At 38.5% G+C, this 23,974-nt stretch overlaps 3 protein-coding genes across 3 annotated transcripts; 2 read left to right on the top strand and 1 right to left on the bottom strand.

Annotated features, from left to right (window-relative positions):
- Positions 1-1,349: 1,349 nt before the first annotated feature.
- Positions 1,350-10,120, bottom strand: LOC586330 (28S ribosomal protein S31, mitochondrial). The gene is made up of 8 exons (XM_030972588.1): positions 9,986-10,120; positions 9,140-9,308; positions 8,401-8,588; positions 7,202-7,357; positions 6,115-6,327; positions 4,112-4,170; positions 2,954-3,112; positions 1,350-1,715 (listed from the first exon to the last, which is right to left on the bottom strand). Exons 1-8 carry the CDS (start codon positions 10,024-10,026, stop codon positions 1,471-1,473), a joined length of 1,230 nt encoding a protein of 409 aa, XP_030828448.1. The 5' UTR covers positions 10,027-10,120; the 3' UTR covers positions 1,350-1,470.
- Positions 10,121-10,402: 282 nt separating this feature from the next.
- LOC115919243 (28S ribosomal protein S6, mitochondrial-like) lies at positions 10,403-15,234 on the top strand. Its single transcript, XM_030972581.1, has 3 exons — positions 10,403-10,531; positions 13,062-13,201; positions 14,047-15,234. Exons 1-3 carry the CDS (start codon positions 10,487-10,489, stop codon positions 14,282-14,284), a joined length of 423 nt encoding a protein of 140 aa, XP_030828441.1. The 5' UTR covers positions 10,403-10,486; the 3' UTR covers positions 14,285-15,234.
- Positions 15,235-16,563: 1,329 nt separating this feature from the next.
- LOC115919241 (PEST proteolytic signal-containing nuclear protein-like) lies at positions 16,564-23,479 on the top strand. The gene is made up of 5 exons (XM_030972570.1): positions 16,564-16,667; positions 18,909-19,228; positions 19,995-20,069; positions 21,043-21,098; positions 23,278-23,479. Exons 2-5 carry the CDS (start codon positions 19,028-19,030, stop codon positions 23,420-23,422), a joined length of 477 nt encoding a protein of 158 aa, XP_030828430.1. The 5' UTR covers positions 16,564-16,667; positions 18,909-19,027; the 3' UTR covers positions 23,423-23,479.
- The last annotated feature ends 495 nt before the right edge of the window (positions 23,480-23,974 follow it).

Here is a 23,974-nt window from a genome sequence, read left to right as displayed (position 1 = left end):
AAGGCTTTCAGAGAAGTTGCAAGCAGACTTCCCTTTAGGATATAAAATGGCTGCTTTAATCATTTTGTTGTTCTGTCGTTCAAGTCATATTACATGAACTCTGTTTGTTTAGTCTTGCAATTTTTCCATCCATCGATATGATTTAATGTTATGCTAACTTAATCTATGGTTGAGTGAACAAAAAATTAGTTTATGAATAATCTTGATTTGTCACCGTTATAAAAAACAATATCGCTTCGAACACACATGAATTGGAACAAATGCAAACAAAACTTTGGACCAAATATTCTGAAAAGACAAGTTTCATTTAATCATCAAGCAACATCACTCAGGATTGCATGGAGGGCAACCAAGCTCTTCATGTTGATCATGGAAAAATCTCAAGATATGTTCACACAAGGCCTGTCTTCATCAGCCCGAGTTTGCCAAATAACCCGCTATTTTTAACTATCCCGAACGCAAATTATCCACTTAACTTGCGTCTTCATCAGCCTGCAGTTACAATTAGCGGGATTTTGGTCGAGAAAATATCCCAAGAAATCTTGGTCTTGTTTCCAAAATATCCCAATATTCGGGAAATAGCGTGTTAATTTGCGCCCATCCGTGACAAGAGTATTGGTCTGGTGAAGACGCAATTTTCAGTTTCTGGATAATATCCAGAATCTGAAAATGTCCAATGGCTTCTATTGGTAAATCAATAATCGATTTTAGCAACTGTCCACCAAAAAAAGTATATTCTAATCTGATGATGTCATCAAGTCGATGGTTAGTTTTTTCAACAATTTTCAAATTTCCAAGCTTCAGATTTCTAGTTTTCAGGGAGCTCTTACTCCTCTGACAGACACTTGAATAGCATATGCAAAGGTAATTAATATCATTGTAATCTATGGCTTTTAAACTTTCCCTTGATATATAATTCACCTTTTCATTTTTCACTTCCGACAGGGTCTTTAACAGAAATAAACAGATCTGCCCTACCTTTGCCCTTGTACATATCCATGTGCCGTGGCACAACCACAGCACATCCTGTATACAAAGACCACTCAAGGGAGACAAGAAAAGTGGTCTTTACAAGCAGGTGGTCATCACCTAGAGACTCCTTTGATGCGTGTGTGGATGAGATACACTGTATAAGGGACAGGAAAAATGGTGTCTCTGTAAATAGGTGGTCTTTCTATACAAGTGGTCATCAATTTGATTGAATATCTCGAGGGTTCAGTGACACAAAGACGTAACTCCATATTTTGCCAAAATGAGTATTTGATATCAAAATGTTCAGAACAATGTAGGCTTTCCAGGAAACACAAAGACTTAACTCCACCCAACGCCCCATTGAAGTTAATGGCTAGTGAAACATAGATTTAACTCCTTAAGGTCCAAGTGCTCAGTGACACATGAAACACTTTTTCTCAAAATGGCCAAAATGGAGTCTTTGTGTCACTGACCCCTCCATCTCTAAGTTACTGGGATTTAACCGACGCTGACTTTCTCCTCTTTCTCCAGCTTCAGGAAGATCTCCTCCTTCTGCCAGAAGTAGTCTCGGAACCAGGCGACGTGGTCGTGCTTCTGGGCCACGGTGAGGAACGGGTTCTTGGAGAGACCGATTAGGACCAGTTCCATGAAGTCCAGGACCTGGGCTCGCCGAGGAAAGTCTTCCAGGAGATGGTCTAGGAAGATGTGCTCGTGGAAGGCCACCTTCCTCTCCTTCTCCATCCCTGCTCCATAAAAGAAAGCAAACATGGGGGTGGTTTCACAAAGATCCAAAGTTGAACTTATCTCTAAGTTGGACTTAACAAATATTGAAAGCCGTTAGCATCTTTAAAAATATTTTGTAAAAGTGAAATTAAAAGGCATAAAATGTCAATTCAAATCATTCATATTTTCTTTTATCAAGGAGATTTCATGTTTTTATTGTGGAATTTATGAAAAGTCTAAAATACTTGAATATTTGCTTTTGAATATATTCTATTTTAAGGCTACAAATGGCTCTCCATAAATGTTTAAAGATGAAGTTGAGTTCTGGTAATGCGATTGCATTGTGAAAGAAACGGTGTGGAATCGATCATAAAAGGTTGATCATCTAGCATATAAGTATTGTACTGCAAGGTTCTGCCATCATGAAAATAATAAGAAATTTGGCCCAGTCTCGGTAAAGTTACAAGTACTGTACACAGACAAATGTATATGGGACTGAACTGAATGATGTTACATGCCATATCAAGGCATTTGAAGAGCCATGCTTTTCAGGGAACATTTTATCTGAAGGCTTTCACACTTGCATAATACCGGTACAATGATAACACTCACAAATTATTTTTTACCTCTTCCCAGAACTCAAACTTCTCTTCAAAGTTAGGAGAGAGGGCATTATGGTCCCCTGAAGATCTGAGCCATCAGACAACTGATTGTAGCAAAATTTTGCATACAGCTCAAAAATTACACAAGGAACGAGACCGCAACCAATAATTCATTCTAAAAACACTTACCGGGAACGTTATCAATTTTATCTTATGACATACATTGAAATTTATAACTGAACAAAGAAAATATAGAGGTGATATATCTGTTCAATATTCAAATATAAGAGATGACAGTCACCTTTGAATATGGGAAATGATAACCGATTCATGAAGACAATAGAAAAATATCATTTTTACTTTGTTTGGTAGACAAAATCTATAAATTCACCATTTCAGGTCTGGCTGATATAAAGTGATAAAAGCTTAGGTGCCTCTGTTGCAGTATGCCAAACTTTTAATAAATTTGATGTCAAAAGGACTTTAAAAAACTATGAAATCATACAATATTTCCTCTTTTTGTGGATTTGGGAAATTATCACAAAATTTCTCCCACTGAGAAATTTCTAATAAGACTTTAGACAATTGGGGTATCAGGATCTTGTAGTCCCTCACATTAAAATTCCTGTGTCTTATGTAAAGAAATTGTTAATTACCCTGCTCGTTATCGATGGGGTACTTCCAGATCTTGCCTTCTTCCGTTAGTTTCATGGCTTCCTCGAAACCATTGTGCATCGTTGAGTAGGATAGCTCCCTCAACTGCTTGTCAAGCTCTCGCTCCCAGATGGACGTCCCCTCCTCCTTCACCTCCGAGACTGGGAATGATAAGGAGTGTATAGATTTATAATCAGGGCCTGAAAGGGACTTGGTAACATTGTTCAGATGAGAGATAGTGGTGCTAAGGTAATGACTTCAATGATAGATATACAATTAAAGATAATCTGAAAATTTGAGTGAAAACGGACCATTATTCATGGTACAAATTGAGAAAAACTGATCTGATCGATTCCTTAATTCTCCCAACTATATTAGTACAATTTAATTACATTTTAGGTGAATGGAAATCGTCACAAAGCAATAAAATGGCTCTACATTCCATTCCAGACATTTAAGTGTTGACAGATTTTTTATAGCCTGTTTTATGTCTTTTTTCATGGAAAAACGGTTGGGAAAATTTACTGTTAATCACTGTTAGAGGGTGTCGTACATCGACGCCTTCAAAGAAAACCATAGATATCTTTGTGGTTTGAGAATTTTTTCAGGATTTTTTGCATGTCAGAGGGTTAGTACAGTAGAAGGAATATAGTAAGTAACATTTTATACAAAAATTAAGCAATTTTTTCATCAACCTTCAACAATGTTACCAAGTCACTTTGAAGGGATTGGGTAACTTTGTCTCAGATTCTGAAACAAAATCCTGGATTTAGCTCATACTGCAATGATAATTATAAACCTTTACCGGTAGGTCAGTCAGGAACTTCACGACTTTTACAAGCCGATCGCCTGTCTGATTATCAAGATATTTATGATTGGAAATCGAAACCAAATTTTCCATTTGTCACACGGTTTTCATAACACCTCAGTCTATTGGGGAAAACAAGTATGGTAGAACCGGTCACTCAAAGATTTTAATTTTTTTAGGCACTTCTTGATCATTTTGAAACGCGATTTTTTTTTTAGGGCTTCAATATTACACCACATCACAGACGCTGATAACATGTGGGGCCGTGCATCTCAGATTTAACATTGTTAAACGATGCCTTTAAGACTATTCCACTATTGTACCAGCTGCGTGGGTGATATTTTGAACTTACCATCTGTTTCAGTGGCTGGACTAAAAATATTCAGACGCTGACGGTCAAACAGGGTCCTCCTGAAGAGAAAGAAAGAAAGTGACAGAAAATTAAAAGTTGAGGAGACATAATGGCTCAGTGGTAGAGCAGTGGTCTCGGAAACCAATTTCACTACCGCAACTACAGTATTTGGCCATAGATGGCAGCACCAGCCACAGGTATATTTGGCAAAGGCAATTCCGGTTCCCATACAAATATAATGGGTCAAGAACTGGAGAGTCTGATCGAAATTACTGTTTCAGAACCGATAACTATAAGTAACAGATTATGATGGTGCCTATAAAGATCTCATCAAATCAGTTGGGGTGTTCATGAAACCTGAACAATAGTTTAGTAAAGTAAGGAATTAGTTGAAACTGCTATACGTTCTCTATGAAAGCCAGAAGAAACTTTCAGTTCACTCTTGACAACAGACCGTTAACCTGTCCGAAACATTGAATCTCTATTGATTCTCAGTCCTTTTCAAGACTTCTTTTAATCAACATGAAAGAATAAACGGTCCTTTTAAAGATGAAGTTGAGTTCTGGTCATGCGATTGCATTGTGAAAGAAACGGTGTGGAATCGACCAGAAAAGGTTGATCATCTAGCATATAAGAATTTGTGTGTATTGCAAGGTTCTGGAATCATCAAAATGATAAGAAATCTGGCCAAGTCTTGGTAAAGTTACAAGCACTGTACACAGAACACGTAGCGTAAAAATCCTACCCCCAAGTTTTACGATGTTACATGACATATTTAGAATATGAAGGCATTTGAAAAGCCATGCTTTTTAGGGAACATGTCTTATCTGATGTTCTTCCACACTTGCATAATAGGAATGATAACGCTCACAAATTATTTTTCACCTCTTCCCAGAACTCAATCTCTCTTTAAGGACTATCCACATGGTATAACACAAAATTACTCTCTAAGATGTCTTTGATATGTTGATGTATATGTCAAGGGTTAGGAACGTCTGGAAACTTATAGGATGAAAAAAGTCAGGTTGAAAAAAATACCTGCCTCATAATACATGCCTTAACCCTTAAACAGCTGGAGTATATTGTTGATCATACAAGACTTGGGCATATCTATCTGTTATTTTTTTCTTTACAATTGGTTATGACAAAATTTGTCTACAATCTGGAGATGGATGGAAAATCGGTTAGGGCACATCTCATGGGGTGGGGGTAAAGTGCTCAGGGACATTTTCTTCCTTGACGGGAAGATGGATAGTAAAAGAGGAAGAGGAAGTTCAAGAATTGGGATGGAGTCAGGCTAGATGGGTCACAGATCATCTGACCTAATGAAAAAGTCTCTGTGACCTTTATTTTCTGTCATAACCAGAATAACTTCAGGGAAGGTCAAATGGGGCTACGGATTGTCCTCAGACTCATTTTCCCCACCAACCCTTAGCTCCGGCCAGCCTAGATCAGGACCAAGCAATCCATTTTCTCATTGTAACACAGGTCTACGACACTAAAAAGTGATCCTATTTTCCGTCATAACCAGAATAACTTCAGGGAAGGTTAAATAGGTAGGGCTACGGATTGGCCTCAAGACTCATTTTTTCCACTAATACCTAGCTCCGGCCAGCCTGGATTAGGCCCAAAACAATCCATTTTCTCATTGTAACACAGGGGGGTGTTTCACAAAGATCCCAAGTTGAACTTAACTCTAACTTGGACTTAAATATTATGGAGAGCCATTTGTAGCCTTAAAATAAAATATATTCAAAAGCTAAAATTTAAGTATTTTAGACTTTTTTATAAATTCCACATCAAGAACATGAAATCTCCTTTATAAAAGATATGATGAATGATTTGAATCAACATTTTATGCCTTTTAAAATAACTTTTACAAAATATTTTCATAGATGCTAAGGGCTTCCTATAATTGTTAAGTCCAACTTAGAGATAAGTTCAACTTTAGGATCTTTGTGAAACACCTTGCTGCTGGTCTATGACACTAAAAAGTGACCTACTTGCGTTGTCTCTGGTAGGGTTCACCTCGACCCATCCTTCTCCTGTCCATGTTGTCATCAAACTCTGGCCGCATCGAGCCATCTGATGAGTAGTTCGGGTCAAACTGGTCGGCTATTCCTTGCTGACCACCCTTGGACGACATCACATCCCGGCCCTCCTGTCGTTTCTCCAGGCTGGTCTGTCGCTGTACCCGGATTCCTGACAGGACCGAACTGATAGGGAAAACATTTTTACAATAAATCAAATCAAATCAAATAAAATACCAGTAGTTGAAGCATAAAGCTTGTTCAATATGGCGCACTAAGCCACCACATTTTTTTAAATTTACTATTATGAGTGACAAATTGTGATGAAAAAAAGAGCTGCATACAACAATGGTCCTACACATACTCACATTTCTGTTACCACCCCATCCTCAGTGGTCACTTTTTGTTTCCTTCTGGTGGCCTTTATAGACAGAGTTTGCATACTGTACATAAGATTTACTTGGTACTACATGACACATATTTCCAGTATATAGCACCTGGAGGGTGTATCACAAAGATTCTAAGTCGAACTTAAGTTTAAGTTGGACTTAGCAATTATGGAAAGCTGTCATCATCTTTGAAAACATTTTGTAAAAGTTATTTTAAAAGTCATAGAATGCTGTTGCAAATCATACATAGTTTTGATTATCAAGGAGATTTCATGTGCTTAATGTGGAATTTATGAAAATTCTAAAATATTTGAAATTTTGCTTGTTGATATATTTCATTTCAAGGCTACAAATGGCTCTCCATAATGTTTAAGTCCAACTTAGAGTTAAGTTTGACTTAGGATCTTTGTGAAACACCCCTCTGTTGAGAACCAACCATTATTCCTCTTGACCAGACTTCTACGTCTTTCTCAAATAACATTACAGTAGTACAGAGCCAAAAATACTATAAACATTAAACATTATTGTATTTGGTCTTCAGCTTTTTGTTCAAGGCTTACTTTATCAAAGAACGCGAGTTTTTTATACTGGTTGAATAAATAAATGAGTTAGGGTTAGAACTGCAGGGGATTTATGTTTAGTGTTAGGGTTGACAACCCTGTTTATCTTACTCGATTCCTTCAGGTTCACCCCTCTCTCCTGCGGCCGTCGCCTCGTCGTGTCTCCGAAGCTCTTTCAATAGGTCCGACTCGACTAGCTCCCTCTCTGGGTAGACCTCGGCCACCTTCTTGGCTGCCTCCATCGTCATTTCTTGGATTTCTTCGAGTCTGAGATATAAAACAATACAAATATTTATGAATAATAATAACAAATTAATACTCTGGATATACATAGCGCTTAATACGAAATACCGTCTCTAAGTGCTTTACATATAGTGTCATCCCCGTCATCGGATTCATCCACACACAATATGCACCATCTCTACTCCCTGGGGAGCATTGCTACCATATGGTCACCGTGAGGGCATATGGCAATTACTAACACAAGGCTTTTTGTCATCCCACCATGTCCCTATATTTCTCTCCTGGGTAAGCAGTAGCAAATGTAGATTAATGCCTTGCCAAAAGACATAAGTGCCGGGAATTGGATATCAGGGATCAAATCCGCGACCTTTGAATTTCAAGCCAAGTGCTTAAACCACTCGACAACGACACTTCTATGAATGAAAATGTTAATGATACTACACCACGTTATGTCTAGCAAATGCATGACAGACTCCATCATTTCTGAACAGGGCTCTACAGTTCAAAACTAAATAATTCATATCACTTGTAAATTTGATGTCTTTTGTGTTTTCGTAACTCAAGAACGAATAGTGGACTGGTTGAATAAGGCCCTTTGTTGAAAACTTTAGATATATGCTTTAATATGTCACATTCTCAAGAAACATAAATCGGGACGAATTGTTTTTTCACAAACTTAATTACAAAACTTGGTGAGGGTACGAGTGATTTAGTTTAACCACAAATTTTTCATCATTACTACACATGCTCAAAAAAATGAAAAACTAACCGAAGTGCGTAAACCTACAGAAATAAAATTCGCAGGAATCAAATTTCCCACATTTTAATAGGAATATTTATTAGAAGTTTCACTGGTACATTTTCAGGACTGTTGCAGCTATGTACACTGGCACAACATACAGGAACCAAAGTCAAAGAATCAAATTTCTTATGTACTGTAAGGGAAATTTTCATGCAAATATTCGCTATTGGGTTTTGGGGAGGTTTGTGGCACTCTGACAGAACTCTGTGAAGGAGTCAAATTTTCTGGTTTTTCCCCGCTATTGTGACGGTACCCGATCACTTACCCTGGTAATTTCTCTTCCTCTGCTACAATTCCTTTGGCCTCTACTTCTCCTTCTCCCTCTCCCTCTCCCTCTCCTTCCGCACCGTCTCTCCTCTGCTCGGCCCTGGCTACGATTCTCTGGAAGTTGGCAGCAGCCGAGACTTTTTTCCGCCTGTTCAGAGAGGTCTGTTTATCCCCAGTCGTCTGGACCTATACAGATCATTGCGATCAATGCCAAATAGCATAGCATTTGAATATTTAATGTTTATGAGCGAGATGGCAAAAACTATTTCATTATTAAAATTAAACAGTTTTTCTCTTCACTGCATGACTATGGAAAGCCAGGTCTGGAAGTCCAAGGTCACTGTGTCTCATTATGTACTAAATGACAAATAATAGAACGTTTTTATCTTTATTCCCTTAATTATTACCCAGCCTGATGGAGAATGCAGTCATATCTGCAGTCTCCACTCCAGTTAAGAATATAAATTCATTTCCAAACTTTCATTTGCTTCATATTTTGTCTGATCTATGATCCGGTAGGGCTGTCAATTTAATATGAAGATCAGGGACCCGTTTCACAAAGCTTTTTTTCAATGACAAATGATGAAGATCAGTGACAAATCTGTTGACAACCAATCAGAAGCAAGGATTTCAGTAGCTTATAACAAAAACTGTCATTTGTCACTGATGACAAGTTTTGTGAAACGCCCCCCAGATCAGTCTCTATATCTTGGATGCAGGGGTGTGTTCTCACTTACTCTGAGATCTGAAAGCGCATTAAGCAGGTCACTGGCTGCCACGGCAGATTTCTTCTTCCCTCTGCTGTCCGACGTTGACCCCAGGTCATCATTCCCATCATCCTCTGCCCATCTCCTGGTAGCGGTGTGGATGCATCGAGCGCATCTTGCCTGCTTGAGCCTCAAGCAGCTGGTGTGTGGAGGGAACAAAAAAATTGAAAAAATAGTACACTGATAGATAGAGATATTAGCGATATCGCCAGAAATCTTTTGACAATAATTTTTCTAGTCGTACCCTTTGGTAGTCTTTAATTTTCTTCGGCGCTCTGCAGGTTTCTCATCCGCGTGCTGGCAATTAATGTGAAAAACATATTCCACGTAATAAAATACCCTAAGTTCACCGTCACTTTTATGGGTTGGACAATTGTCCTTAGCATCCCTACTAGTAATGAAATGATGCTAATGAAGCACTACTGTGCAAATGATGATGTTCGATTTCATGTAAACGCCAGAATATCTTTATGGAAAACTGATTGGATGCCTAACCCATTTTGACCAAAATTATAAAAAGAACATTCTAATAATTAACATCATCTCTCATTCATACCCTTACCATCACAATCCCCCTGATCCCCTCTCCCACCCACCCCTCCCCCAAATTGGCAATATCATTCCTTCATCATGATTTCATTTATGCCTTTATCATGCCAAAATTCAAGCTCAACATGCTCAAACTTGAGAACAATTACAAATTATACAATGCAAAGCCAAACTCAAAGTTCAACAAAACTCAAAATAAAAAGGTTTAATCTTCAAATATGATAAGAAAATCCGTAGACAAAATAATCATCTACTCCCCCAACTTACAATCTTGATAACTGGCTGGCAGATAACAAAGAATTTTGCATTTTCCTTTGGAAGTATAAACGTTTCACTGGCAATTTTCTGTGGCTGTATATTGTGTATACTTCAGACTTCGACTGTATAGCCTAAAACGTATAGATACCGTAGTACACAAATGCATTGGCGCACACACGTGTGTAAAATGGAAGTGATAAAACAAAAATAATTTTCTACGATGCACCACTCAATATTATAAAATTAAATAAAAAGAATCAATCAATACTAGCTGTTTTGCGCTTATCTAAATACATGAAATTCAAATAGATTTTTATGTATCTATTGAATTAGAGAATTATCAAATGTAGTTAGGAACGAACCCCTTTATTCTAATGTGAAACTACAATTTTCCTTATTTTGACTAGGCCTAGGGTCTACGATAAGCGTTCCATACTTGTAGAGCTTATTTGAGTGCATGCAGTGAGAGAAACGATCACGAGCTAAATTAACTTCGATTTCATCTGCAAAATGCCGGGATACGAGGCAGCATTGATAATGAGGGTCATGAGGAGGGTAAGTTGAGTAAAAGGCAAAAGGAGGCATATATTTGATGTAGAATTATGATTTGTAACATTTCATTAATTCTCGTAGATATTTGGATTCATTCGTGCTGGTGGTGCAGCGGGTGCAGACTGCGCTTCTCCCCCGCGGGCGTGTGGGGAGGGGGTCGGGAGCGACATGCCAAGTTCGCTGCATGCATGCTGCAAGAGAAAGAGCCAGGCAAAGGGACTAACCAGGGCCAGCCAGCTCATGAAACCAACTCCATGATCATGACACAACGGCAGATCCAGGAGGGGGGCCGAAACGGCCGTGTCCCCCCTAGTGCTAGTGGCGGCGCAAAAAAAAGAGGAAGAAAAGAAGAGAAAAAAGAAAGGAGAAAAGAAAGAAAGGGAGAAGAGAAACAAAAGAACAGAAAAAAGGAGAGAAAAGAAAGAGAGAGAGGGGGAAAAAAAGGAGAGAAGCCGAGTTAGAAAAGGAAAGGAATTGCACTAAGTCTAAGTGACAGTAACAACGAATAAGGGAAAAACTGTGAGGGGGGGGGGGGGGATGGGTACATGGGCATGTGAAATTGCGGCCGTTTTATAATTTTCAGAATTCAGCTTATTAAAAAAATACTAAGCATGCTTGTTCATGTTAAGCCGGAGTGTAAAAACACTTTTGAAAAGGCCGCAGCCGACGGTACCCTCCAAAGAGTGGCAGAATGGTAATCAGGAAATATCACACATAGGAGCATCACTATCCTGGCTTTGTAGTAAAAGCTGTGCTTTTGATTCTCAACATTTCAAACACCACTGTACAAAACTCAACTGATTTCACTCAAAATCGGTACTTTAGTGACAATTGATGACACCTAAATAGCAGTAAAATACATTTATTTTAACTTACTGATGTTAAAAAGAATAATTTAAAAATTAAAATTGTAAGTCTAGTGTCAAACTTTGCTTACAGCTGCATCGACATGATTGTGTACAGTCTATGCGATATTGTGTGGTGTGTGTATTTGTGTTTATAAAATGGCTCTAGTATTTTAAGCATCGTGATTGGTCAATACGCGTCACATGACATTGAAAAAAATTTGATGCAAGCACGATTTTGCAGAAATGAGTGCAGAAAAAGCGCAGTAAAAAATTGCGGCCGTTTTATAATTTTCAGAATTCAGCTTATTAAAAAAATACTAAGCATGCTTGTTCATGTTAAGCCGGAGTGTAAAAACACTTTTGAAAAGGCCGCAGCCGACGGTACCCTCCAAAGAGTGGCAGAATGGTAATCAGGAAATATCACACATAGGAGCATCACTATCCTGGCTTTGTAGTAAAAGCTGTGCTTTTGATTCTCAACATTTCAAACACCACTGTACAAAACTCAACTGATTTCACTCAAAATCGGTACTTTAGTGACAATTGATGACACCTAAATAGCAGTAAAATACATTTATTTTAACTTACTGATGTTAAAAAGAATAATTTAAAAATTAAAATTGTAAGTCTAGTGTCAAACTTTGCTTACAGCTGCATCGACATGATTGTGTACAGTCTATGCGATATTGTGTGGTGTGTGTATTTGTGTTTATAAAATGGCTCTAGTATTTTAAGCATCGTGATTGGTCAATACGCGTCACATGACATTGAAAAAAATTTGATGCAAGCACGATTTTGCAGAAATGAGTGCAGAAAAAGCGCAGTAAAAAGTTATATTGCACGGTGCGTACGCGTGACCATGGAGATCCAGTGCGCGCGCGTACGTGTAGTACGCGCTCCCTCGAGTTGCATTGCAATTATTGTAGGCTACGCGTAGCTAATATTGTACGCTCCACCATGATCCCCAGCGCAACGTACGCGTAGCTAGCTAGCTAGAGCGGCCAGCGGGGTATTATTAAAAAGCAAATTTTTATTTTACTTTTGCCTTGGATTTAGGCCTGTTTTGACTTTTGGATTTTATAATGAAGCCAGGAATTTCAGCTGTCTGATGTAGACTCGTCTCTAGACCCACTGTATGGATTTTATTTTTAATCAAGGCAATGAATCCCATTGACTTTTTGGTAAGCCTGCAAGGTCTTAGTCTAGAGTCTAATTAGAAGTAGATCTAGAACCAACATAACTCTAGATCTAGATCTAGATCGAACTCTCGTAGACTCTAACTTATTAGATCTAAAGTTTCGTTTTTGCTATTTGTGTCGCTATTTTATAAAACAAATAACGCACTTGACCCTGTTGTGCAAAACGTAAATGCAGTAAACGCTCGGTTTCTTCAGATGGTTCGCACTGTCAACTCGCCGCAAGCGGCTCGTTGCTCAGAGCGGCACCAATCTAAAGAAACCTCGCGCGTACTGCATTCACCGCTATTGCACTCTGGGACGTGCGTTATTTGTATAATAGACTTCTAGGTCCCTGCCTCACAGCATGTATGCAGTGCTAGAGGTCAATACGCTTTAGCATTGACTCTCTATGCTTTGCTGGAGTGGGAAATATGGGGGTCATTCCTGAAGGCTTGGGGCCGCTATTGAATGTAATCTTTGATATTTCCCTTTTTTTTTGTTCTTCAGCCCGAAATGGTGGATGCATTGAAGCGATCCCTCACAGAAGTGATGGAAAATGGAGGCATTGTGAGGAAGATAGAAAACCTGGGTGAAAAGCAGCTACCTTACCGTTTCACAGCTCATCGGCAGAATTTTAGCCATGGACAGTAAGTAGATCCTGTAATCAAATAATAAAACAATGTAAGATTTGTTAGGCATCAAATCCACTTTAAATCAAATGATCATTCTGCAATTTCTGCACTTTTGCAAAAGATGAAATCACATAAAAGCATCTGTACTATACACACAAGAACAACAGGGGTGAGATAGATATATAAAAATGAAATCGAATGAAATTAGTATGCGGAAGCAAATAGATAGTCAGATACATTTTATGATTATTTTACACTTAACTGATCTGCTATTATGAATCTTTCGAGGGAGAGCATTTCACAGCAAACGCCCTATACATGTAAGTACATGAGCAAAGGTTTTCTACACCACTTAGTATTCAGCTTGGGACAAACAAGTGATCCAGAATTTTTTAAGAGCATAAAGACCCAGACAGACTATAATGATTTATCAAAGTAATATTTACTGTAGTGTAGAGCAAAGGCAGAGCCATGGACATAAGAAAAGTTTGTATTGATAACATCTCAGTGGCTGAAACAGTGGCTGAACTGTCATTAACTTCTTGCATGGATATGCATGTACATGTACATGTATTGCATGCAAAAGGCTTATATGGTTAAATTAAAGTGATAAGAAAAGTCTTGTAATAGATGTATAAAATTCACACATGACACATTTGTTGAGTTGAAACATCAAAATGTAATTAGAATTACATTTTGAGTTGAACCATCAAAAAGCCAAGACTTGGTTATGAAGGAAGATCTACATTGTGTACATGGAGCTTCTGGATACAGCAAAATTATATTCTGTTTAATAATCTCTTCTTGCCCCCAACCATCATCTTTCTCTCTCTCTAACCATCCCTCCCCACCTCCATCAGATACTTTGTGATTGACTTTGATGGCCCGCCGACCATCGTCGAACCTCTCAGGGAGTACTTCCGTCGCGACATTGACATCATCCGTCCAAGCCTCCTGAACAGGGTGTCCGAACAGTGGCCGGAGGACACGGTCTGTGAAGGACCCCATGACGAGCGGTACAATCCGGTGGTCAAGAGTGCCAAGAAACTGAAGGTCAATGTGTTACAGGAATTGGAGGATGCAAACATTAAACTATGATCGAGTCCTAAATTGAGCGTTGAACATTGGTCGAAAGACGCCGTCTGTGAAGAAACTTGTGATGAGAAGTATAACCTTGTTGTCAGGAAATCTAAGGATCTTGAAGGTCAATCTTGAAGGTCAATGTCTTCAAGATCTGGAAGATGCTATAACAGTGAAGTTTGACAGCATCTTGAATTGAGTGTCTGAACTCTTTGAACTCTTTGACAAAATCCCAAGAGCAGAAGATCAGTGTCTTCAAGAACTGGTAGAGGCTAACATTAGACAATGACGTCATCTTTGATTGAGTGTCCAAATAGGGCCTGAAGGACACAGTCTGTGTACAGGCTCTTTATCAAAGGCCCCAAGAAAATTGAGGCCAATGTCTTACAAATTCTGGAAGATGCCAACATTAAATGATGAAGGCATCTTGACTTCAGTGTTTGGAAGACAAGTTTTTTTAAAGTTTTTGTTTACAATCGGTTAAGTTTTGCTCGATTATGTGAGAATTACTTACCATCAATATGCAAGCTCAAAATTATCTTTGAGAAATCTTGTCTGGGAAAAGCACATTTTCCGGCAGAGTAGATCAATCAAAACTTTTGTATAAGAGTCACTCGGACCAAAACTGTGTGGCAAATTCACTGCTGTACTAGGTCAAAATACACACCAAAATCAGTAGAAGCATGTTTCCATTATCTTTATAATTTGCTATTTAAACTAGAAAATTGAAAATTAAATTTTAAATAATTATTTTCCTCACATGTTTCAACTATCCCGGACAGATCGGGGTTGATACGAGCAAAACCTATATAAGCTAGTTCTACACATGAATCTGAGCAAAATCCAGTACAAGGTTATTTCCAATAACCTTGTTCATGTATTAGTTGAGTGGATCAATGATGTATGCAGTTGTTATTGTCTGAATCATGTGAATTTATGCAATAAAGAAAAATTTATCATATCTGGAATAGTTTATAGACTGTGATGTGGTTTCTAAATTAAACTTTTTGACTTTTTGACTTATAGTACTGTATTTGGGAGAGTATGTTGACAAAATAATCTGTTTTGTATGTCATCTGCTGAAAACCAGAAGGGCTTTAACTCCATATTTGATATTTGGGGTTTATAGTTATGTTAAAAATGAGATTTTCTTGCAGTGAATTACTGAACTTTGTCCCTCAAATTGACTTTTACCAGAGCTGTCTTTTTCATTATTGAGAGCTCTTTCATGGTTTGCTAGAGCTAAATATCTCTTTGTTACAATTTTCTACTATTTAGATGACCAAGAACATGAGCAAATAAGTGATCCTTTGATAGTCCCCCCCCCCCCCCCCCCCCCCCCCCAGCCTTAATTTTTAGCAATTCGTGCAGGTAAAATTTGAGTCATCATGAGCCCAGACAGGGAAATGCCTTAAGCAGGGCTCCCACTTAGACGGGTTGGAACCTCGAGTTGTGGCGAGCTGGCGCGATCTTATGGCAAGCCGTTTTATTATTACAGTATTTGATATCAATAAATCAATTCTTGTTATCAAGAAATAATTTTATGTTGTAAAGCAATGGTAATTCTTGATATCAAGAATTCGATTTAGTGATATCAGGAATTCGATTTCGTTATATCAAGAATTGAATTCTTGATATCAAGACATACGTTTTAATGATAAAACTGCTTGCCATAAGATCGTGGCAGCTCGCCACAACTCGAGGCTCCAACTCGCTCGGCTAAGTGGGAGCCCTGCTTTAGACTATAAGAGAAAGAATGTTTGCCGAGCAGCTCAAGAGAGAAAGAGAAAAAAGACGAAAAAATACAATGCAGAGAGAGAGAGAGAGAGAGAGAGAGGGGAGGGGGGGTAGGGAGGGGAGAGAAAGAGAGATATATATGTATAGAGAGAGAGAGAGGGGGAGAGACAGATAGAGGCAAAGACTAGCATGAACAGTAAAGAGGAAAAATATAGATAGGTGCAGCAACAACTGGTATGTTTAATTCTTTAATGACATTTTGTCAACCTGTTCTACATGAGGTAGAAATCCCCATGATAACAGAAGGTTATGTTTCAAGATAAACAAACATAATAGGGAGAAGAGAGAGAGAGAGAATTTGTTATAGTAAAAATGAAAGGGGGATGTTGAGAGTAATTGAGAGTGTTTAGACTGGAGGAGATGGAGGATCAGGAGAGAGTACACGTTTTTAGCAGACTTATGTCAGATAAATATTGGTAAAATATTTGTGATCTCATGAAGAGGAGTATTATATTCCTTCTGTAGATTCCTGAATTAATATTTTTCAAAAGACCGCCCCACTCCCCCGATCAACAAATATATCGGGTGATAACAAAATCCAGTGTCATTTCCTTACAAAAAATTTGTGAGATTTTCAGAACTGAGAAACAGATACGAAACTGAGGTAAATATTTAAGTTTTTGTGCAATGTATTCGAAATAAAAATCAGTTATATTATCATTATTCCATGTTGATGTTAGAAACATAGTTGCCAGATTTTGATCGAAGCTAGCAGCTGCAACTGCAACTGCGCTCCAAATCGGCCAGCTGCCACCATTACTTTTAGTGCATTACACAAATATGAAGTCCCACTCGTATGATTCCATGTCGCTCTGTAACTCGTGATGATGGTGTGTTGAAAATGTGAATCAAACTGGGTCAGGGGGGATGATTTCAGCTTTTTGTTTATTTATAAAAGTAGATCTATCTCAGGTCTGGATAAACTTTGGTGTCCATTCTAAATTTTTTAAACAAATAAACAAGATTTTAAAAGAAACGGCAATCAAGAATCCCGGCAAAAATCACGCAGAAACACAAGTTGTGCCAAATTCAAAATTGGTCTCGTCATCATCATCGATATATGGGCGCAGAGATGAGATAGTCCTGTAGATCTCTCGGTCGTCTTCCAAGATATAAGTTCAATTGTCAGTTTGCGACTTAAATAGTGCAGAATGAGTGGATGTCAGGTTACTTAAAATTGTTTAGCAAGCCAGTGTTTATCTAGACCCGTCTTAAAAATACCAGTAACTTTGTGTGGTAGAGTCTGAAAATGTAAATGGTCGAAAATGTTAACTAAAGATAAGTCTAATGTTAAAGTCTAGATGTACAATTGGTAAATCATCAAAGATAACTAGAAGATCGGTAATATGGCATTGTATGGTGCGGGGCATGATGGGTAATGTTACAGTAGTTGTTACCTGTTAAATGATGACTCTGACTCTGTCAAACTTTATCGCCATACAAGTTTCTTGGTTGAGGTTCTGATCGTCTGCCGTGCTTTCCATTGCTGATGAGCCTGATTAAGTTGGGTCAGGGAGATGTATCTCCCTGGTTGGGTTGAGCTGAGCTTGCATACAGTTTCCTCTTTGTCCTCTCTGCCGTCACAGGTTTACCATATGTTCACTTTAAAAATCTAAAACTGAGGAATGGTTAACTTAAGCAAACTTAGTTTCCAAACTTGGGCATCATTTCACGAAACCGTCATGAAATATGATGGGGAGAAAATTAAAAAAAAAAATTAAGACTGTGACAATTTCAAAGTGACATTTGATCCATGATTACTCATATACAGTAGGCTTGCGGATGCACCATGTGAGAGAGAGTGAGGATTGAGGAGTCCTGAAAAGGAATCTCAATAATCTTTCTTGAGGGTGTGTAGTCCTGAAAAGGACTGTTGGTGTAGTCTTGAAAAAGACTGTTGGTTATCTTTCTTAGCTAATAGTTCTAAGGAGAACTATAGCGCCGATTGGAGAGGATGGGTCGCGGGAGTGGCTCGACGTTTCGAACAGGTTGATACCATGAACGTACACATTAAGATTACAAATGAGTGCAACTAGAAAACCCATTGCACTATTCGTATAAGAGAAGGGGGAAACCCCGGTGTAATGGTCCACCTGCACACCCCAATCAGGCCGAGTATACGGCATCTGCAAGAATCTTCAGTATTGAAGGAGGCAGATTATCTTGAAGAAGAAGAAGAAGAAGAACAGTATTGTGACAATATCCTAATCTCAAAATGCAATGTCAGATCCAATCTGCTACAACTGAAGAAAAATATAATTGCTCTCCCAAAAGGGTCTGATGGAGTCGGATGGAGTCTCGATCAGCTGAATATATTCCTGCATCTGGTAAAATGTTTCAAAAAGATTGTAGACACACTATCACACCAACAGTACAATGTACCTAAATCTTCTTGGTAATTTATTAGAAATGCTTTTTTTGTTGTTGCATTTTCCCTTTTCTTTATGGGCTTGCTGAATGCTGCAAGAAAAATTGACGCAAAAATTATATTTAAGCAGAGTCTGTCGCTTATATTTCTCACTCTTGTGATTTTCATTTTCTTTCCAAGGTTCCACCTATGTCTCACACTTCTTTTTCCTTCCCTTATTCATAGCTGTAAACATGGCCATCAAACGTGAGTTTGATAGCATCATCACCATGAAAACAATCGCTATGGTGTCTCGGAGGAGAAGAAGAAGAAAAGCAATGTTCCTACATAGAGACGAGACGAGATGCAGTGATGATGATGAAACAACCATTCTGTACAATCCTCCGGGCATTGGTTGGTGAGTCGAGAGACGATTTTGTTTTAACTTCCATCAAAACGTAAGTCATTCATGAGTTCCAGTCCTTCTTCCTACTCTAGAAAACTGGTTGAACTGCCCTCAGAGCCACGCCCCTGTATCTACCCCTCTGCCTCCAGTTGCCCCACCCGTCACTACAGCCAATATCTGCTCGTCAAATTTGTAGAACAACTCTTGCACCATGAGCGACAAGGAAGCCATCTTGAAGCGAAAGCCGTCGGACGAGGAAGGAGTGGACGGGACAAAGAAGTCCAAGCTCTCGTTCAACATCGGACTCAAGAAGTCTCCTGCAGTTGCAACAGAAAACAAGACCTTCAACGCGAAGCCATTGATCAAGCCAAAAATTAGAATAGCCCCTGTTTCCATCAAACTTGGAGCATCGGTAAGTTGATTTTGTACCAGATATTATATCACACCAAAAAAAATATTAGAGGAGGGTTAAGGGAGAAGAAATTTTAGTTACCTTCCAGAAATATGTATATGTTAAAAAGTAGGCCTACTCCTTAACTAGCCACTATATGAAATCTAACATGAAATTATATATATTTTTTTTTCTCTCATTCTAATAATGGAGACTGTACTTCAGTGAAATGAAGAAAATCTGTAGGAAAAAAAAATGATTCATTGAGTAGTAACTTTACCAACCATCTATTTTGAGAGCCTATCAATGGCTGGTAGACAGGAACTCAATCAGATAATGTTCCTATTTTCATAGTATTTTGTGTCACTTTGCCACAAAATTATTTGAAGATTTTTGATAGATAATACTTTATTTCTTAATTGCAATCACATCTTTCTATAGGAGGTGTAATGGAACAATGAAATAGTATTCAAATTGGATGTACTGTGTCCTAAAATAATGTACATATAACTGCAGCTAAAATCTAAGACCTTTCCAAAGATTACATTTTTCATTCATTTGAATAAACTTACACCCTCTCTCTCCTCTGACTGTTTGTCTCTCTCTCTTTTTCTTTCTCTCTTTTTCTTTCTCTCCATCTGTTTCTCCCTCCCCCTCTCTCTCTCTCTCTCCCCCTCTCCCCCCCCTCTCTCTCTCTCTCTCTCTGTCTCTCTGTCTCTCTGTTTCTCCCCCTTTCTCTCTCTTCCTTCTTCTCTCTCTGTATCACCCTCTTCTTTTCTGTACCCAGAAACCCAAGGAGCCAGAGAAGAAGATCCTGAAACCAAGCGGAACCGCAGCCAAAGCTTTTGCAGATGAAAGTGATGTGAGTAGATTGTGGAGTTGTAATCAACTATAATTTGTCTGCTGAGAGGCTGAAGGAAGGTACAGTGTAACTTATTTAATTTAACACATAGCCATCTTCCTTCTGGCTTTGAGCATTAACATGTTGACTACTGAATTCTTGGATTCCCATAGGCTTTATACAGGGACCACCAGGTTCCGGTAGGCAATGGGTTAGGTAGTCCTTATAAATGTGCTTTGGCCACAGCCCACAAGGGCAACAGCCAAAGAGAGTGACCAATATTAGGGACATTTAGATTTGCACGACAACAACGTGGACTGCTACGTGTGTCATCCTTTTAAGGCACTGCCAGTGCCTTAAAAGGATGTCACACGTTGCAGTCCACGCAAAGCTAAGAGTCCCTATTGTCTCTTTCTGGCCCTCTCGAACACTATCACTGATGACCTTTGGCGAGGCATTAATCTACATTTGCTACTCATTACCCAAGAGAGAAATGGGGACCCGGTAGGATGACGAAAGCATTTGTGACCATATGGTAGGAATACTCACTAGGGAGATGGTGCACATTGTGCGTGAATGAATCCGATGACCGGGGTAATAATATTTGTTTTAAGAGCTTAAGAGACGGTATTCCGTATTAAGCGCTATATATCTCCCTATTATTATTATCAGTCAGACCATGAGACCGACAGCCTGTGAGACCAACAACCCACAAGACTAACACTGCTGGCAACTTTGAGATTAACGTTGCCGGTCTTGTGGGTCTTCGGTCTTATGGGCTGTCATTTTTCTAGGATGTCCTTTAGGCTTCCTCTTGCCTGTATCACTTTCATCAATTGCCCCAGGCTTCATTTTGTGAAATATATAGGGTTCGGGTTATGATTAGATTTGGTATTACATGTTTTAGGTTTAGTGTTTGCCTAAGGGGTGAAATCATTGTATTGTTTACATGCTGTTTTTATTTTAATCATGTTTTTGTTTTTTTCTATTTTAGGAAGATGAGGAGGACATGCCTCCTGAAGCTAAGATGAGGATGAAGAACATGGGCCGGTATGTATCCATGGACATCTTTCATCTAGAGGTGGCCTGGGACCCATTTCACAAAGCCTTTTTTCAATGACAAATGACAAATATCAGTAACAAATCTGCTGATAACCAATCAGAAGCAAGGATTTCACTACCTTATCCCCCCAAAATGTCATTTGTCACTGATGACAAGTTTTGTGAAATGGGGCCCTGGTCGAGTGGTTTAAGCACTTGACTTGTAGTGCAAAGGTCGTGGGTAAGATCCCAGACACAGCACTCATGTTTTTTGGCAAGGCATTAATCTAGATTTGCCACTCCATATCCAGGAGAGAAATGGGGACCTGGTAGGATGACGAAAGCCTCTGTTTTTTATTTTATTTTATATCATCATTGTTTAGTGATATATTCAAGTTTACAACTCTTCAACTTCTTAATAATTTCACAAGATAGACAAACTTTCTCGGTCAAAAGAGTTTTGGATGATACAATAATATGGACACTTTGAATAGGCCATTTTCATAATGTAATCAACATTTAATGCACAAATCTTTGTAAAGTGCCTCATTTCAAACTAATTCATTCACCTGTTATGAATAATTGTATTTCAATACTCTGAATACGCGAATTGCAAACATTAATTGTTACTAGGTAGGCCAAACAAAATGGGTTATCCTACCAAACAATACGTAGTGTATGCAATTCGCATTCTGACTTTTGAAATACAACTATTCATAACAGGCAAATGAAATCATTTGTAACAATTGAGGCACTTAACAAAGGTTTGTGCATTAAATTTGATTACATTATGAAGATCAGTACCTGCTCTGAAAGGATTAGAGTGACAAGGGCAAAAGAAAGAATGTTTTTAGGACTTCAATAGGAGCTAGACAATGGGAATAGAAGCAACAAAAGAACAATCAGTGTGCATAATGATTTATAGGTTTGTGTGGTACGGTATACATCCTGGTTCAATGCTGATAAGATTGCAAACTAGACTTGAAAGGTAGTTTGTCCCTTTTGCAGGCTGAAAATATAAACTTTTGTGAATCCTATAGTAAACAAGAGATAATACCAACTAGAATCTCCCTTGAGAAGATTAAAACTGGTAATTGCCTTTATGTGGAATTATATCGACAGTTCGGAATTTTTGCAAGGCGTTTAGAAAATTATGTGTAGAAAATAGTCTGATTTTCAGACCCTTGTACTGTATGGTCAACGTTTTGTGCTACGCAAAGATTCAATCGTTTTAATTTTGGCCATTACAAGAAGTGGGTTATAGATGTAGACAAATGCTCATGTACCCTTTACATCTCATTTCATGTATGTAATTACCAAAGAAAAAAAGAAGTCAGCCAGTCACTCAATAGAGTCCAACAGTGAAGTCTAGAAAGTAAACGGGTTTCCTTGCATGATTTGAATAGTTGGACACTGCTAATGTTTAAATTTCACAGATAGACTTTCTCTGAGTCTATTAAGGTTTTCCTCTGATAACACTCTAAATTGGTTCTGTTGTCTGATAGTTGATTGAAGATGATTGGGTAAGGCTTGGTATAACAGAAAATATTGGAAAACGATCGGACAGGTCAGAGACAAAGATGCCAGAGAAAACAGGGGAACAGTTAACTAAACTTGAAGCCTTTGGTATATCTATCTCATGATAAACATAATGTGGTACAGAAAGATTATTTGTGTGGCATATAAAGAGTTCAGAGTAGGTTTCTCTGATAAGCGCTGTTCAAGGGAAACATCACAATGTGGTCCTAATACAGTATTACACAGGTTGTGCTGCAGGTTTCATTGAACATCTAATCACCCAAAGAATCAAAAGTGTTTTGAATTGATATTCAAATCATTGTGAAGGGGAAGCCTTACTTATCAAATATAACAACTTCCCTCTTCAAAATATGTTTGAGGGCCCGCAGTAATCTACTCTAAGAATATTAATTTTGAGATGCAGATTTTCTGCCTTCAGCGGTCCTCCGTAGAGCGTCAAGATTCGTGACGTCACATGCGAGACACAGCTAGCCACAAAATTACATTTACGCCTTTCCATGATGTCTATATGATTTTTCAGCAAGTTATTCATGTTTTTCAGGAGAAAATCTTTCCATCTATATATAATTTATCCATAATTATCAGTTGTCGTGAATTTTCTTCGTCTGACTACTTAAAAAGGTTTCATATCCTTCTGTTTCAATCTCAGGGACACGCCCACGTCGGCAGGACCCAACTCCTTCAACAAGGGCAAGATGGGATTCAGCAGCCCCTCCGCCAAGTGGAAGACGCCCCGCCTCAAGAGCAACGCCGAGCACCCTCTCGAAGAGCACGAGGTGGAGGACACATCATAGCATCGATCGGAAATTACAAGACGTGTATTATATTAATGTACAGAGAGAGAGAGAGAGAGAGAGAGAGAGAGAAAGAGACAGAATGTATGTGAGAGAGAGAGAGAGAGAGAATGTGTGAGAGAGAGTGTGAGAGAGAGAGAGACAGAGAGGGAGAGAGAGTAAGAGAAGAAGAAGCAGTGGTGTGTAGGATAAGAAAAAAAAATAGATATATAAAAAAAGTATTACACCTTGCACATTTTTAGAGGGGAGAGAAGAAATCGGGGGGGGGGGGGGGGGGTAGTTCAGACTTAATAAGGAGAAAGAGATAAAGAGTACCAGATTAAATCGAGTCTTTTTCAATTAGAGAACGAGAAGTGAGATTAGAAATGTAGGTGTTTTAATTTTCAAAGCAATATTCGTTTAATATTATTATTTTAGTCATTCTGAGCTCTGGTAATAGAACACTGCATCTCAAGACACACAATCTAAAATTCAATATGAATTTATTTGTCATTAAATATGTAATCTGTTATGTATCATAATGAACTTTTGGCCAAGCAAAATGTGAACTTA

This window comes from Strongylocentrotus purpuratus, unplaced genomic scaffold (genome assembly GCF_000002235.5).
Source record: "Strongylocentrotus purpuratus isolate Spur 01 unplaced genomic scaffold, Spur_5.0 spur5_contig_863, whole genome shotgun sequence".
Lineage (NCBI taxonomy): Eukaryota > Metazoa > Echinodermata > Echinoidea > Camarodonta > Strongylocentrotidae > Strongylocentrotus > Strongylocentrotus purpuratus.
The sequence above is the reverse complement of the archived record's forward strand: the minus strand, read 5'-3'. Positions and strand labels throughout refer to the sequence as shown.